Source organism: Orcinus orca, chromosome 5 (assembly GCF_937001465.1).
Source record: "Orcinus orca chromosome 5, mOrcOrc1.1, whole genome shotgun sequence".
Taxonomy (NCBI): domain Eukaryota; kingdom Metazoa; phylum Chordata; class Mammalia; order Artiodactyla; family Delphinidae; genus Orcinus; species Orcinus orca.
The window spans coordinates 16262803-16279004 of record NC_064563.1 but is presented as its reverse complement, the minus strand read 5'-3'; the positions used below and the strand labels follow the sequence as shown (position 1 = coordinate 16279004).

Below are 16202 nucleotides of genomic sequence, written 5' to 3'. Positions count from 1 at the left end.
TCTCCATTGATTTGGGTGCTAACTCCCTTTTCTCCTTCAGCTGTCAGACGAAATGACCTCTCAGGAGAGGTCCCTGGCTCCCTCCTCACCCTCCTTCTCCCAGAACCCCTGTTTTTTTTTCCCCCTTTAAGATTTCAGTCTGTAATTATTGTGTCTGCCCTTCTTTTATGAGGATGGGGATTGTGTATCTCTTAAATGTTGTAACCCTAGCATCTGACACATACCGTGTACAAAATAAACTTTTTTTTCAGTGAATGTTAAATTTATAAGGCGAAATATTGGCAAGTGAAAAAATTAAGTCACAGACAAGCATTGAATAATCCATTTACAAAAATTAGAATTTCTACACATTATATGTGTGTGTTTATATGTTCATATAAGCATAGGAAAAAAAGAGAAAGTGTATAACCCATCTTGTTTCCAGTTACCTCCATGGAGTAGGATTAGGTCAGAGCCTTTTATGGCCTGTTTTGTTTACTTATGTATTATCTTTTTTTTTTTTTTTTTTACGGTAAGCATATGTAACTTAATGGAGCAGTAATATTAAAGTAAATCTAATCAGAATTTCTAACTTCGCTTTTAACAATCACATGTCTTTATGGCCAATGATCCTTGTTATGGACAAGTTTTATAGATTTTTCAGTTAATAAGAAATTAGAAATACAAAGTTTGTTTTGGTTTAGGCCAGTGAACTAATAATTATGTATTAGGTACAGCGTAAAGGAGAAACTCCTGTGTGTCTCCTCTGTGCTCAGTACTCTACCCACAGAGCACTTCATTTCTGACCCTTGTGGTCACCAAATGTGTGGGGTTTTCCCCCACACCAAGTACTTCTGCTGAACCAGCTGGGTGTCTTACTGTATTCAGTTCAGTCCTCACTCCACCTGGAGGTATAGCATCAGATCCCACAGGATAAGGGCTCAAGCCCGCAAGACTACACCCCCAACTTCATTTCAGTTACTAAATTTCAGTCACATTGTTACCTGTGCTTCTGACCCACTGGCTATAAATCAAGTTCCCATGACCCCGTCCTCAGGTTTGATTAATTTGCTAGAGGGGCTCACAGAACTCAGGAAAACAGTTTACTTACTAGATTAGTGGTTTATTACAAAGGCTATTCAGGGATAAGAATGAACAGCCAGATGAAGAGATAAGGTGAGGTCTAGAAGGATGCCACCCTCCCAGCACGCACGAGTGTTCTTGTTTACCAGCCTGGAAGCTCTCCAACTCCGAAGTTCAGGGATTTTTATGGAGGCTTCACTATGTAGGCGTGAATTATTCAATCATTGTCCAATAGTGATCACATTATCTCCAGCCCCTTTCCCCTCCCTGGAAGTCTGCAGGGCTGAAAGTTCCAGCCTTCTCTTTAATCACTTGGTTGGTTCCCCTGGCAACCAGCCCCATCCTTAGGGGCTTACCAGAAGTCACCTCATTAACACAAACTCAGACGTGGTTGAAAGGGGGGGCTTGTTACGAATAACAGAAGATACCCATTTCACTTTTATGCCCTGGAGCTGTTTCAGGAACTGGTAGCAAAACTAAATTATAGCCAGAGATGCCCCTGTGGTTCTTACGTAGGAAATTACAAGGGTTTTAGGAGCTGTGTGCCAGAAACCATGGAAAAAGACAAAATATATATTTTGTTTATTATAAATCATGATATCACAGCTACTCATCAAAGGACTATGAGTTTGTTCTGTTTGTAGATAAATCAGTAGTTCTAATTAAACTGAATTTCCCTTAGCTTGACCATCCTTGAAGAATCATTGACCATTAGGTTCCAATGGAAGACTTTCCTCTTCCAGCATCCAGGTTACTGGTCACCTGCTTTGCATGTAGCATTCTGCTAAGAATTTGTCTTTGAAGTCAGTGGTCTGCCCTCAGCTGCTCTGATATGAAGTGGGGAGAGAGGTGCAGCTTGCTGTGAGGTTGGTGATGTTCCCATGGGTGAAGGCAAGGAGGAGGGGCAGAGGAAAGGAGCAGAATGGAGCGGACTGGACCATGAGAGGAATCTGCCGAGTGTATGTGGAGGGCATCGTGTGATAATGCACAGAGGATGTGTGTCCCTGAAAATTCTCAGGACGTTTTTTTCCCTCTGTCTTCACATCCTGAAGACGCCACTTCCAACTGGGTACAAAGTCTTGACTGTGTGAAACTGTGAGTTCTTTAACTGTCTGGAATGAGTCTCTGGAGCTTCCACAGTGCTAATTGTTTCCTGTGAGATCTGCATTTGAAAGTGAGGTTTCTCTCGTTCACCTCTTAACCCTCCTTATTATCCTCTGTTTCCAGTTGGTTCGACTCTGCAATGAAGGAGCTCGGAAGATGGAAAGGACTGAAATGATGTACACAATTAACTCCCAGCTGGAGTTTAAAATTAAGGTATTCTCTCATACTTCTTCATAAATAGATTTGTTACTGCTCCTGCTTAAATCTTATGCGAATAAAGAGATAGTTGAGGGCAACAAAGTGGAGAGGAATTTGCTTTTCACAGCAGGGCCATAAATTGATTACAGAGAGGCTGGCAGGGGAAATAGCAGATGCTTTGCTTTGGACAATTCAGCTCTTGCTAATACCAGATAAAGTGACCTTTCTCTAGGCCACAGAGTTAGGTATTTTCTAACTGGCACTTTCTTCTTTCCCTAGGAAGACACCAAACTTGAGAAAAGGGTGGTTAAAAATAATAGAATTTTAGAATAGAAAGGAGATTTCTTTAGTATTCTCAAAGTATCCTGCAAAACAGTGGTATCCCACGAGCTGGACCAGGGTGTTCTCCTAAATCAAATAAGGACACTGCTTTCTCAGTTTGCACAAAAGGATTACTAGTGAATTGTTCTTTTCAAATTTGTTTTTCTCCCATAATTCTTTTGTGCATATATGCTGCCTGCTACTGCGTGTCTCATACTGCTCAGGGGCAGATGACAGGATGGACAAAGAAGGAAATAACAATTAATGGCGAGGCTAGGCCATGGTCAGCTCCTTTGCTGGCTCACAGTTTAGTTCTTAATGGGTGTGAGTGTTCATGGTTGTGATTCTGTTTCGTTTTATGCCACTTGAATTTAATGAAGCAACTTAAAGCGGTCATATTTTTTCATAGTGAAAGTGTTCCTAATTTGTGCAGTGGGATTAGAGCGATCGTGGCATTATGCAGATAACTCTCTGCTGTGTCATATAGTTTGAGGGCCACTGATATAGTACAGCTACACCCTTTTATTTTATAAATGAGAGAAATACAACCCAGAGAATAATTAATTGTTAACAGGGTCATTCGGCTCGTGGTGGCAAAATCAGGACTAGGGTCCAGACGTCCTGACTTGCAGATCAGTGTAAACTCTTCCACTGTGACACCCTGACTATAAAGATTTAAATGCAGAAAGGTGACCCGTGATTCTTCTCAGAAAATGATGGGTACTTGCTAAAAACAGGGTGCGCGTGCACGCGCACGCACACTTTAGCTATTATACCCTCATATAGAAATTTACGGCAATTTCAAAACCCATTTTTTCCCCATCCTTCAAAAAGAATCCTGCCCTTCACTTTCATTTGTTTCTAAGTATTTTAGAAAATATATCTATACATCAAAAGGTTCTTTTTAATCCCCTCCTTTTTAAAGATGATAAATCTCTAACCATTTCCGTTTTAAAAGTTGATAAGCCCCTTCCCTAACCATTTTTCTTTTTCTTTCTTCACTGATAATCAGTTGTTTTAAGATACCTTTAAGCTCTGTTTCTCTAGAACCACAATTAATTTGTAACTGAAAAAATGCTTACCCCAAGGGTTCTTAAAAATAAGTGATTAACATCAACTGAGTGCAGGAGTTTTTGTTTTTTTGTTTTCTCTTGGTTCAATGTTAAGATTGCAAACTTAAAGGAAAGTATTCTAAGTTTAGATTTATAATGAAGGGCTTAATTCAGACCACTTAGAGATACTAATACAACCTTAGGACCTCATTTCTATAACACTTTATGGATAACAATGGACATTTTTATTCAGTTCATTTCAAAGACGCGAAGACAGATGTTCAAAGAAGTTAAGTGGTTTGTCTAAGCATGTGCATTCTTTCAACAAATTTCATGAGCACTTTTGTGGACTGAAGTGGGAAAACAAAAGCATGATCCCTGCCCTCAGGGAGCTTACCATCTAGTAGCAGACTACAGAAATACAAAGGAGTGAGCCAAGTCTACAGCTGTTATGGGAGATAGAAGAGTTTTGAGAACACCAGCAATGGAGAGGGCGTGGCCGGCCCTAAGAATGAGGGACAAAGGGGTGGGGAGCTTGTAGCAACCAGGCAAGGCTTCATACTGGAGGTACGCTTGAGCTGATCTTGAAAGGAGAGAGAGAAGGGTCTTCCAAGAGTGAAGAGCAGGAGCAAATGCACAGGACATGGTTTCAGCTGCTGTAGCCCAGGAATTGCACACATTCAGTGGGGTCGAGGTGAGCAGGGCCGAACCAGAACTCATGGGAAGGGCCTTGTGTGCCAAAAGAAGGAGCAGAGCCGGATCATCTGGGAGCCACTGAAAAGTTCAAAGTGTGGAAGTGACACAGTCAGATGTGCATTTAGTAAAGATGACCTTAGCATCATAGTAAAAGCCTTTTAAACTTATTCCAAATCCAGAAGTCATTAAAACAAAAATTGATCGATGTGAAAATTTTAAAAATTTCTCCATAGAGTGAAAATTAAAGGGTATTTAAAAAGTGAAAAGGGAAATAGGAAACTGGGGAAAAAATTTAGAACTGCCATATAGATAAAGCATTAATATTCCCAACATATAACCTCAAAGTGATAAGAAGAAGATAAGGAAAAAATCCATTAGAAAATTGCAAACTAGAAAACTGTCGTCAGAAGAGGAAATACAAATGACTGTTAAACATCTGAAAAGATGCTTTACTTCATTCAGAAGAAAATTGCTAATTGAAATTAAAATAATGTATTCTACCACTTAGATTTATAAATAATTCAAAACATTTTATCAGTGAGTTGTTGGGAAAGCCATGTTTATCTGTTGCTCGTGGGAAAGATTGTTATAACCCCAATGGTGGGCAATATGTCAAAAACTATCAAAATTACAAATGCAAGTTACTATGACCCAGCAATTTTACTTCTAAGAATTTATCCTATTGATATACTCATGAATGTGTAAAATTACACACACACACACATATACAGACATACACACAAAGTTACTGATATGGCATTGTTTTAACTGCAAAAGATTAGAAACAACCTAAACATCTATCAATAGGGGACTGATTAAATAAATTATAGTATACCTAAATTATGTAAGACCACTCAACTTAAAAAAAATGAAGAATTTTAGGAATCGATACGGTAAGCTTTCTGTCTTACATTATTAAGTGAGAAAAGTAAGGTGCAGAACAGGAGGAAAAAAGAGTATAAAAATTGCTTATGTGTAAGAAATCTCTGGAAAGTTATAGAAGAACAGTAACAGTTACTACCTTGTAGGGGCTGTAATCAGTGGTTGGAAACTGAGCAGATGAGGTACGGTGTGGGAAGGAGGTTGTTCACTTAATAGGTTTTCATAGGACTTTTTTTTTTTTTTTTTAACAACCCCCCCTTCCCACTCTACACACATACACCAGATTCAGTTTATTATTTTAAAAATGTATTACAGCAGCTATGTGGAGGGTAAGTTGGGAATGTAATAAAACCGGAGGCAGAAAACCAGTTTGGAGACTGGAAGCAGAGGCAGAGAGATAAGCGGGATGCCTGGAGGAGGGCTGTAGCGGTGGTACCGCAGGTGTCTAGTCTGGTCGACTGGATGGAGAGTCACACCATCCACCTAGGTGGGGAATCCAAGAGGAGGAACGACCCTGAGGGAAAGGTAGCGGGTTCTGTGTTGGTTCTGTTTGGTTTATTGTCCTACCGTAGCCATTACTGCCATGAAAATATTTACTGAGTATTTACTATGTGCCATTTTCACATAGTCTCATTGAATTCTCACAGGAACCCCATGAAGTATCTAATTATTATTCCCATTTTATCGTTGAGGAATTCGAAGCTAGAAATAGTAAATTATTTGCTCAAAGTCATACACCAAGAAGTCCTGAAGTCTGGATTCAGATCTGTGACTGACTGCAGCATCCACATTCTTAACCGTGGCAGCAAAATAATGCTAGTCTTTTCTCATTTGAAGGGGATAAAAGCTTATATATGTGTCTGTCTGTGTGTGTGTGTGTGTGTGTATTAGATATATGTATGTATGAATGTATGTATGTATGTTTACTTACATGTGTTTTTCATTTTTAAATTAGTAAGTTTCTGGCCGAGTATCATGTGCTGCACGTGGTAACGTGAGGGGTGAGGAGAGTCCACCAGATCGGCACAGGAAGCCAATATTAAGAGCGTGGACTCTGGAGCCAGCCTGCCTGAGTTCCAGTTGTAGCTCCACTACTTACTAGCTGTAGGACTTTGGGCATTACTTAACTTTCATTTCTTAGTTTTCTGAACCGTAAAGTAGGACTGATAATGGTACACTCCCTCATGGAGTTATTGTAAGGATTAACTTAATTAATGGGAGGGCAGAGTGGAGAGTGACTGCTCAGTGCATATGGACTTTCTTTTTAGGGTAATGGAAGTGTTTCTGGAATTAGATAGTGATGATCACTGCACAACACTGTGAATGTACTAAAAGCCGCTGAATTATATGTATACTTTAAAATGGCTAAATGATGCATTTTTGTCTCAATTTAGAAAAAACTTGTTCTTCCTTGTCTCACTGGCCCATAAAATTAGTTAAATTTTATGCTGAGGCTGGTTTTCTAGGATGCTAAGTAACACCAAAAAGAATGGAAATCTTTTCTCCATGGGAATTATATCAGTACCTTTAAGGATGTGTTTTTGTTCATGAATTTTTCTATCTTTTTTTTTTTTTCCTGCGGTACCCGAGCCTCTCACTGTTGTGGCCTCTCCCGTCGCAGAGCACAGGCTCCGGACGCGCAGGCTCAGCGGCCATGACTCACGGGCCCAGCCGCTCCACGGCATGTGGGATCTTCCCCACCGGGGCACGAACCCGTGTCCCCTGCATCGGCAGGCAGACTCTCAACCACTGCACCACCAGGGAAGCCCTCTTTTCTTATTTTTGATTCACACCTGGATTCTAGTCTTAGACGAAGCTTCTAAACTGTGGGAATTCACTTAGGAGCAATTTGGGCTACTGTGATTCTTCTAAATATTTTGGTCATTTTTATAGCTTCTTCTTAAAAGAAAGCCATCTGAATGAGTTTAATCTTTCAACAATAAACTGAAACAAAAAACATTTATAGTATCAGATTTTTGTTTTTTAAAGAAGCATAGACATATTGCAAGCCACTGTCAATTTTAGATATACATTGGAAATTTATTTTTGCCCAGTGGAGTATGAGGTGTTCATAAAACTCAATCTGTTTTAAGAACAAGAGTTAACTGAAGCCTGCGTGCCCAGAGCCCCTGCTCTGCAACAAGAGAGGCCACCGCAGTGAGAGGTCCGCGCACCCCAATGAAGAGTAGCCCCTGCTCACAGCAACTAGAGAAAGCCTGTGCACAGCAACGAAGACTCAACACAGCCAAAAATAAAAAAAAATTTTTAGAAAGAAAAAAAAGACCAAGAGTTAAAAAATCTTTTTTTCCCCGTCCTCTAAACTAAGAACAGTCATAGGGTGCCATTACATAATACTGTCATTGGTTTATCCTATACACGCAATAACAAGATAGCAGTGCGTTCCCAGTAGTTGCAGCCCTGTGGCAGGACCTAACCTGACTCTCATTGTTTGTGGTGACCTCTTGTGTGTGCTGGTGGGGTCCTCCTGAGTTATCTAAGCAACCTCTCTGTCACCTTTTAAGTCTCAGCCATAGTCTGATTTGAGATTTGGAGGCTGAAAACTACATGAGCTCCTTGAAATAGCCAGTTTTGAAATTTTGAGATCAGCCATACTGTTTCATCTTACATGTTAAATCTTCAGGAAAATAGTATATAACTGATGAGCAACCTTCTTATAAACGTCCTTTATAAATTAAAAAAATATGAAATCCTTTCTTAGCGTTCTTATTTCCTCCCTAATATCCTCAATTTCCTTTGGCTATTTTAAATCATTATTCCCTGAAATGGATGACATTTGGTTGCACCACACTTACTAGAGTTATCTTTTGTGTGTCCAAGAACTTTTGCTTATTTTTATGGATGTCGTTTTTTCAATCAGATTTTTGGCAGTAAGCATTTCTGCTCACTTAAAAAAAAGCTCTCATGGGTAAGGATCATTCTGAGGTTTTGAGAGTTTTCCAGTTGGAAACTGTAAACTGAATAAAGAAAAGACAGTATGCAGTTCCTTGAATATAGCTTTTTCTATGAGAGTAAGATGGATTATTCTGAAAGAAGTTCATTTTCACAACCAGAAAATGGCGTGATGCTTTCAGGGATGAACTTCCATGAGGGAAACTACCATAAACTTAAGCAAAGGTTTTCTCCAGAATACAGCTACGTAGATAATCAATAGGCAAAACATTCGTTTGCAGGGTTTCTTCTTTCCTTTTGAATAAAGTCTTTTTAGTTCATGAATTGAATGCAGACTTTTTAATTTGTCTCTTTTTAACCGCAGCTATCAATGTTTTTTTCATATGTTTGGATTCTGATTTGTGATATTTAAAATAACTTCAGTTGATACCAATAGGTTTCCTTTTGAGGCTTTTCAGTTTTAAGTGACTCCTTATCAATCTTCTTTTTAGTTAAGAGTTAATGGAAGGGTAATAACTTTTGGTTGACCCAATAACATTTTCTGATTGAGTTTTAGTTTTTATATAGGCAAGTTAATATTAATAGTTTATTTATTTATTTTGTTTTGTTTTTTGTGGTACGCGGGCCTCTCACTGTTGTGGCCTCTCCCGTTGCGGAGCACAGGCTCCGGACGCGCAGGTTCAGCGGCCATGGCTCACGGGCCCAGCCGCTCTGCGGCATGTGGGATCTTCCCGGACCGGGGCACGAACCCGTGTCCCCTGCATGGACAGGCGGACTCTCAACCACTGCGCCACCAGGGAAGCCCTAATAGTTTTTATATTGGAAAATAAATTGTTCTTCCTGATTTTCTCTTGGAGAATGTGCTATCCTTCTCTAACTGTATTTCACTATTACGTACTTGTTATATACACTATTATATAAAATAGTGATGTATCATTTGTTTGAATGTAAGTTTTATACTTTACTTTCAATAATCCTAAAAGGACTTTACTTTGGCTTTGGGTACTGAGTGTTTCTCTTTTTGTAGCCTTTTCCTCTAGTCTCCTCTTCCCGCTGGTTGGTCAAAAGAGGTGAGTTGACAGCCTATGTGGAAGACACTGTGCTTTTCTCAAAAAGGACGTCCAAACAGCAAGTCTACTTCTTCCTCTTTAACGACGTGCTCATTATCACCAAGAAGAAGAGGTAAGCCTTCTTGTGGCGTTGCTCGCTGTACATCCAGTTTTGAAACTCTGTAATTCAGACACCTGTTGGAGGTGATCATCCTTTAAAAGCTTGAGATGTTAGGTGTATAGTTTCTACACATGGACTCATACAAGCCTCTGTGCTTCATCTTTTTAAAATTACCTCTACAGCGAAGACTTGAATTGTTACCAGCCTCATTATCCTAGCCAACTGCTGCTGGGCTTTTATAGCATGCAAACCTCTGCTCTAAACATTTGACAGGTTTATGTTATTGGATTCTCTTGACATCCCTGGGGAGGCAACCCTCTTAATATTTTGGGGTTTTTTTTGGGTTTTTTTTGCGGTACGTGGGCCTCTCACTGTAGTGGCCTCTCCCGTTGTGGAGCACAGGCTCCGGACGCGCAGGCTCAGCGGCCATGGCTCACGGGCCCAGCCGCTCCGCGGCATGTGGGATCTTCCCAGACCGGGGCACGAACCCGTGTCCCCTGCATCCGCAGGCGGACTCTCAACCACTGCGCCACCAGGGAAGCCCCTCTTAATATTTTTGATCAGCATTTTTCACAGTTCTTCTGCCATAGGACCTTTGTATAAAACAGACAAAAGTTGCTCCGGTTGAGAACAAGCTGGGGTGTGACTCTAGCGTTTCTTGTAACTTAATTTAAAATCCACTGCTCTTAAAGATTGTTAGAAAATCTTTAGAAAGATTAGATTTTTTTTTTTTTTTTTTTTAGAAAAATGTTTCCCCGTGACTGGGAAGATGTTAGCAATACTCCAATACTCCCTGCTTCAGGGAAGAAAGTCAATCCCTTGGTTGGCAGAGTGTTTATTCCTCTTACTTTAGACTTCTGGTTGTGGAGTCAGGTCCTGCTCCAGAAGGAATACTGTACAAGCCTTTTCTTTACAGCATTTGTTCTAACTGTTCCCACTCAAAACACACACGCACATGCACATACACATATACATACACATACACATACTCCCCTTAGCCCTTAGCTCTGCCTTTCTCTAGGGAGCATTCTTTATTAAATGTACTCAGTATGTGTTGGATTATAAAATATTTTCCTGCTGTTTCTCCATAAATAGTCCGTCTTTCCTAGAATATGAACTTAGAATGAAATTATAAATCTGTGGTTTGTTATTTCCACATACGAAGGCGATGAAGGTAGGCTGAATTGCTGGCATATGATAGGAATAGCAGTAGTTAGTTCACGGGGTACAGTTTAGACAAAGAAAAGAGAATCATGGAAACGGGCTTCTGTGAATATATAAAATTAATGCCCAAATTTATCATGAAATGTTTATTCAAATTCTACTTCTGAGTTGCTGACATTTTAGCTTGAAAGTTCAAACTAAATTGAAACGGAGGTTGAGCTTTTCTTTCTGCTCCTTTTAATCAGACTGTATTATGAATTATTTCAGCTGGTCGGCTGTCGAGGTGACATGAAAACTTTGTATGGTCTGCCCTGAAGAGCCATAATGTGACAATGATGAATGCATAAAGACGCTGATGATTATTTTTCATACTTAGGAAAATAGTGTTCCCATAACTTCAGGAAGAGATTATTTCTCTTACCTGGGACAGTTTACATAGTTCTAGTAGTTAAGTAAATTTTATAAATACAGATTGGAGAGGAATTATAATTTTTGTATTTTTGTGTTTTGTTGGTTTCCTATGAGATAGCATGTTTCTTTGGCTTTCTTTGCGATGTTTTGTTTTTAGAGGAGGGTGATTATATATGACTCTTCAAATGCCAGAACTCTTGACTTTTAACATCTTCCAGCTGTTGAAATATTTTTTCTGTCTCAATGGACCAAAAGCTTTCACTGAATTTTTGATTTTTAATGATAAAATATACATTGACAGTACCAAGCCAATTTTTTTTTTTTTTTTTTTTTTTTTTGGTGGTACACGGGCCTCTCACTGTTGCGGCCTCTCCCGTTGCGGAGCACAGGCTCTGGACGCGCAGGCTCAGCGGCCATGGCTCACGGCCCAGCCGCTCCGTGGCATGTGGGATCTTCCTGGACCGGGGCATGAACCCGTGTCCCCTGTACCGGCAGGCAGACTCTCAACCACTGCGCCACCAGGGAAGCCCCCAAGCCAATTTTAAATGTAAATGTAGTTTTGCTATGGTGATGAAAACATTAAGGGTATTAAACCAGTATGTCACGACTTTTATTCTTTTTTTAAAAAAAAAAAAGAAACGTTTTTAAAAAACTTATTTATTTATTTGGTCGCACTGGGTCTTAGTTGCCGCACACAGGATCTTCATTGCGGCATGTGGGATCTTTAGTTATGGTATGTGGGATCTTTAGTTACGGCATGGAAGTCTCAGTTGTGGCATGTGGGATCTAGTTCCCTAACCAGGGATCAAATCCAGGCCCCCTGCACTGGGAGCGTGGAGTCTTAGCCACTGGACCACCAGGGAAGTCCTGCAACCTTTATTCTTGAACTTGCCTAGAACCCAATAAATACAGACTTTTGAAAGTTAGAATTAAGATATATGCTATTCTACTTAGCAGTGTACTTTGCCCTCCACAGGAGATTTTGCCATTATATTTAATGTTGCACTGTGAGCTATCCCATATTTGTTTCCGTAGATACATTTGCACTTCTGTGTTAATAAAAGAAAGAAATACAGCTTCAATGGAGAGGGCAACCCTGAGTACCTAACTGCCTTTACCAAAACTGGGGTTTTCTTGCCTTTACCAATTAGCTCATCATATTTCTGGTGCTCTTGACTCCGAGAATAGCATTGGAGGTTCAAGTTGTTTATGACCTGAATATTTGGTGAGGGTGACAAGCAGACCACAGAGTCTTGATAAACATACTGGGTTAAAAATGTACAGTATGCACAGCCGTATTTCTGTTATAGCTTCAAGGAGGCAGCTACAAATGCTTTGCATGCCAGAGACAGCCATGAAGGGGATACAGCAGCTTTGAACAAGGCAATCGCTTGGGCTTGGCTATGAGGTACAGATGAAAGATAACTACGTATGCCAGCTCTGTAGGACTGATCTAACCGCCCACTGCCTAAGTCTAATTCTAGGATTCAGTCAAGGAGCTTAGCTGCTGGGACTCCAGTGGTTTTCAGCTTCAGGGAGGCTCCCTGGCTACTGGGAGGGACCGCTTGGGAGGACAGTTACTCTTCCAGTCTGGCAGATGGTTTATGCTGAGATGGTTTATGCTGGCGGATGGGATGAGTGGCTACCTCAGCTCTGCAGTGTGTGTGTGTATCACTGCTAGTGCTTGCAGAGTGGCTAGTGACCACGCCCCTGTCTTCTAGGACAGAAATTTTCACTCTTTTTTAATTTTATCTTATTTTATTATTTTTTTTATTTTTTATTTTTTTTGCGGTACGCAGCCCTCTCACTGTTGTGGCCTCTCTCGTTGCGGAGCACAGGCTCCGGACGCGCAGGCTCAGCGGCCATGGCTCACGGGCCCAGCCGCTCCACGGCATGTGGGATCTTCCCGGACCGGGGCACGAACCCGTGTCCCCTGCATCGGCAGGTGGACTCTCAACCACTGCGCCACCAGGGAAGCCCTTCACTCTTTTTTAGACTATCAAAAAGAAGTTTAAAGTTTCCATTAGCTCTGGACAGCTTGTGAGTCACCGTATTGATAGTCTGTTCTGTCAGATTTCAGAAGGATATGTGATCGGTTTGACTACTTTGGATGAGAAAGTGAATTCTTGGTACTTGAAGCTTTGACTGCACGTTGTCTGGTTACTTCCAGAGCAGAGTTCTCAACTCGGCACTATTGAAGCCCTACAGTTCGTTGTTGTGGGGGCTCCCTATGTGGTGTAGGATATTTTCGCAGCATCCCTGCCCTCTACCTACTGTTTGCTAGTGGCGCCTCCCTCCCAGTTGTGACAACCAAAAATGTCTCCAGACATCATCATATGTCCCCCGGTTGAGAACCACTACACTAGAATGATGGCAAACCGTTAACCAGCTTTGCCTTCAGAGGGAGGAAGGTGTGCCAATCTGTCAGACCTGTCACAGCAGTAGCAGTAACACTGTAATAAAAAAGGAATAGATTGCCATGTTGTACTCATAGATTAATGAATAATAACGTTATAAAATCCAAGTTTTGCCCAGCGATAACTTATAATTAGTTATCCATTACGGCGCACAGACTACACCCGATGTACAACCTTCTGGATTAAGTACCATTGTCCCTGGTTTTGAAACGTGAAAACTGAATTCAAGACCTAAATAGGCTCAAACTCCCCAAACGCTTACTTTGCAAGGTAGTTAACTGTCTTCTTGTCTCATTCAGTGCCTTGTATCTGGCTTAGGTCTTCCTTTTCAATTTCTTCTGAAGCTAAAAACAGTCTTCCTCCCTGTAATAGTTTCTACAGCTGCTGTAGCAAAGTACCATAAACTGGATGGCTTAAAACAATAGGCATTTATTCTCTCATAGTTCTGCAGGCAGAATTCCGAAATCAAGAAACTGGCAGGGGCATGCCCCTCCGAAGGTGGTGCTTGTGGCAGCGTAACTCCAGTCTCTGCCTCTGTCTTCCTCTGGCCTTCTTGCCTCCTGTGTCTCTGTGTGTCTTAAAATCGCCCTCTCCTTATAAAGACATCAGTTATTGGATTTAGGGCCCACTCTAATTCAGAATGGTCTCATCTTAACAGATTCCATCTGCAAAGACCTTATTTCCAAATAAGGTCACATGGGACAGCACCAGAGGTTAGGGCTTCAACATATTTTTTGGAGGACACAGTTCAACCTCCTGTACTCCTCAGCACATCACCACTGCCTCACTTAAACACAGAATGAAGAAATGTGCTGTAATGTCTTAGCTAGTTCTAGAACACACATTTTTTTTTTTTAACATTGATGCCATTTTTCATAGATTTCTGAATGTCATCATGGTCATGTGATGTGAACAGCTGTATTTGGAGTTTTCTCAGGTTACATTCATGTCCCAGTCTCCTTCCAACCTGTTCCTTCTCCAGGGTCTGTTCCCTGCTTAGTAAAGGGCACTTCCATCCACCCAGTTGCTCCACAGTAAATCTGAAAGCCCACTTTGTCCTTTTCCTCACCATGTTCCCCGTCCGTCGAATCCCCAGTCTTCTACTCATGATGAAACAGCTTCTTTACTCACACATTGCAACGCCCTTGTACCACCTCCTTGAGCTCGCCCAGAAGACACACCTAGCTGGATTCATGCCACCATCCCTCCATCCATTTACATTCCATAGCCGGAGTATGCTTTTTAAAAGACTCAGTTTGTCCTTTGCAAACAGCCCTTCCATGGTCGCACCTTGCACTCACTGAGGCATTCTAGCCCCCAGGACCTGGCACGTGCTTCTTTCTCTGCCTGGAATACCCTCTCTACCTCATAACCCTGTTCCACCCCAAATCTTTTCTAGGCAAAGTGCTTTTCATTCTTTAGGTCTTAGATTAATTGCCACACATCCACTGGGAGCTCTTATCCATTCCTCTAGAGTGGGTTGATTTCCGCTGCTCTGTGTTCCCATAGAACCCTGCACTTTCTCTGTCATAATATTTGTGTTACTATGTGTTCACGTCTGTCGTGTTGACCTTTGCATCCTCAGTGCAGAGACTGTGCCTGGCCCGTAATGACCATTTAATAAATATTTGTCAAACGTGAACCAATCCATCTAGATGGTTAAATATAAACAATTTGAGTGGCTGCATTACTCAGTGGGCAGGCTCCCCCCATTCCACACGCAAGTTAAAATTTCTTTGAATTCTCTTTTATTTTTAAAAGACATGTGATTTTTGTATTCTGCTCCATTATAGATTCATTTTCAATTAATTTTGGTAAAAGCAAGTCTGGAACTTTATCATGTGGCTTCTCACATCTTCTGGAGTTTTATCTATAAACTTATCCATAAATGACAGGTAACCTCAATCTGAAAAACAGTTAGGATTGTATTTGCAAAACTGTGCTCTATAGAGGAAGTTATTTATTTTTTTTAGCTTGTTTTTATTTTGTACTATTGTGTCAACTAATGTTTTGAGCTACCCATACAAAAGGGTTTAAGAGATAAAAATGTTGAATTATCACACACACACATACATAAGAAGTCAAGTGAGTTTGGAAAACCCTACATACTCCATCCCCCTTTGGAAGATTCACTATTGGATCATTTAGGAAGGCTTTTGGCTACAAGTGACAGAATTCCCAAATAGCAGTGGCTCAAGTGATTAAGACATTTACCTCTCTCACCAAACATGAAGACCGAGGGTGGACAGTCCGGGTCCAGTGGTCACCAGTAACCCAGCCCCTTCCCATTCTTCAGCTGCACTGTGCTCTGTTCACTTTTTGCCCCTGTGCACGTAGCTTCATGGTTGCAGGTGGCTCCTGCAGGTCCAGGCATCATCATTTCATTCAAAGACATACGAGGGAGACAAGGGTGAAGAATAGAGCCTGGCCAAAGGGACTCTTTTTCTCAAGTGGCTTCTCTTTTTATCAGCAGAGGAAAACCTTTCTCAGACAGTCTTCAGAAGACTTCTTTTTTTAAAAAAAATTATTTATTTATTTTTGGCTGAGTTGGGTCTTCCTTGCTGTGCATGGGCTTTTCTCTAGTTGCGGCAAACGGGCTACTCTTCATGGCGGTGTGCGGCTTCTCCTTGCGGTTGTTTTTCTTCTTGTGGAGCATGGGCTTTAGGTGCGCAGGCTGCAGTAGTTGTGGCACGCAGGCTCTAGAGCGGAGGCTCAGTAGTTGTGGCTTGCGGGCTTCAGTAGTTGTGGCTCGCGGGCTCAGTAGTTGTGGCATATGGGCTCAGTAGCTGTGGCTTGCAGACTTCAGTAGTTGTGG

General features: G+C 41.2%; 1 protein-coding gene across 4 annotated transcripts in view; it reads left to right on the top strand.

Moving 5' to 3' along the window:
* ARHGEF26 (Rho guanine nucleotide exchange factor 26) overlaps window positions 1-16202 on the top strand; it is a 154237-nt gene that overhangs the window by 100433 nt on the left and 37602 nt on the right. For 3 of the 4 annotated variants that reach the window (XM_033414347.2, XM_004284500.3, XM_033414349.2), the window contains 2 exons: window positions 2290-2379; window positions 9253-9407. In XM_033414347.2, the coding sequence (XP_033270238.1) occupies window positions 2290-2379; window positions 9253-9407 (245 nt within the window). Of the gene's footprint in view, window positions 1-2289; window positions 2380-9252; window positions 9408-10826; window positions 11295-16202 lie in introns of those variants that run through there. The other variant, XM_033414348.2, reaches the window with a different exon arrangement.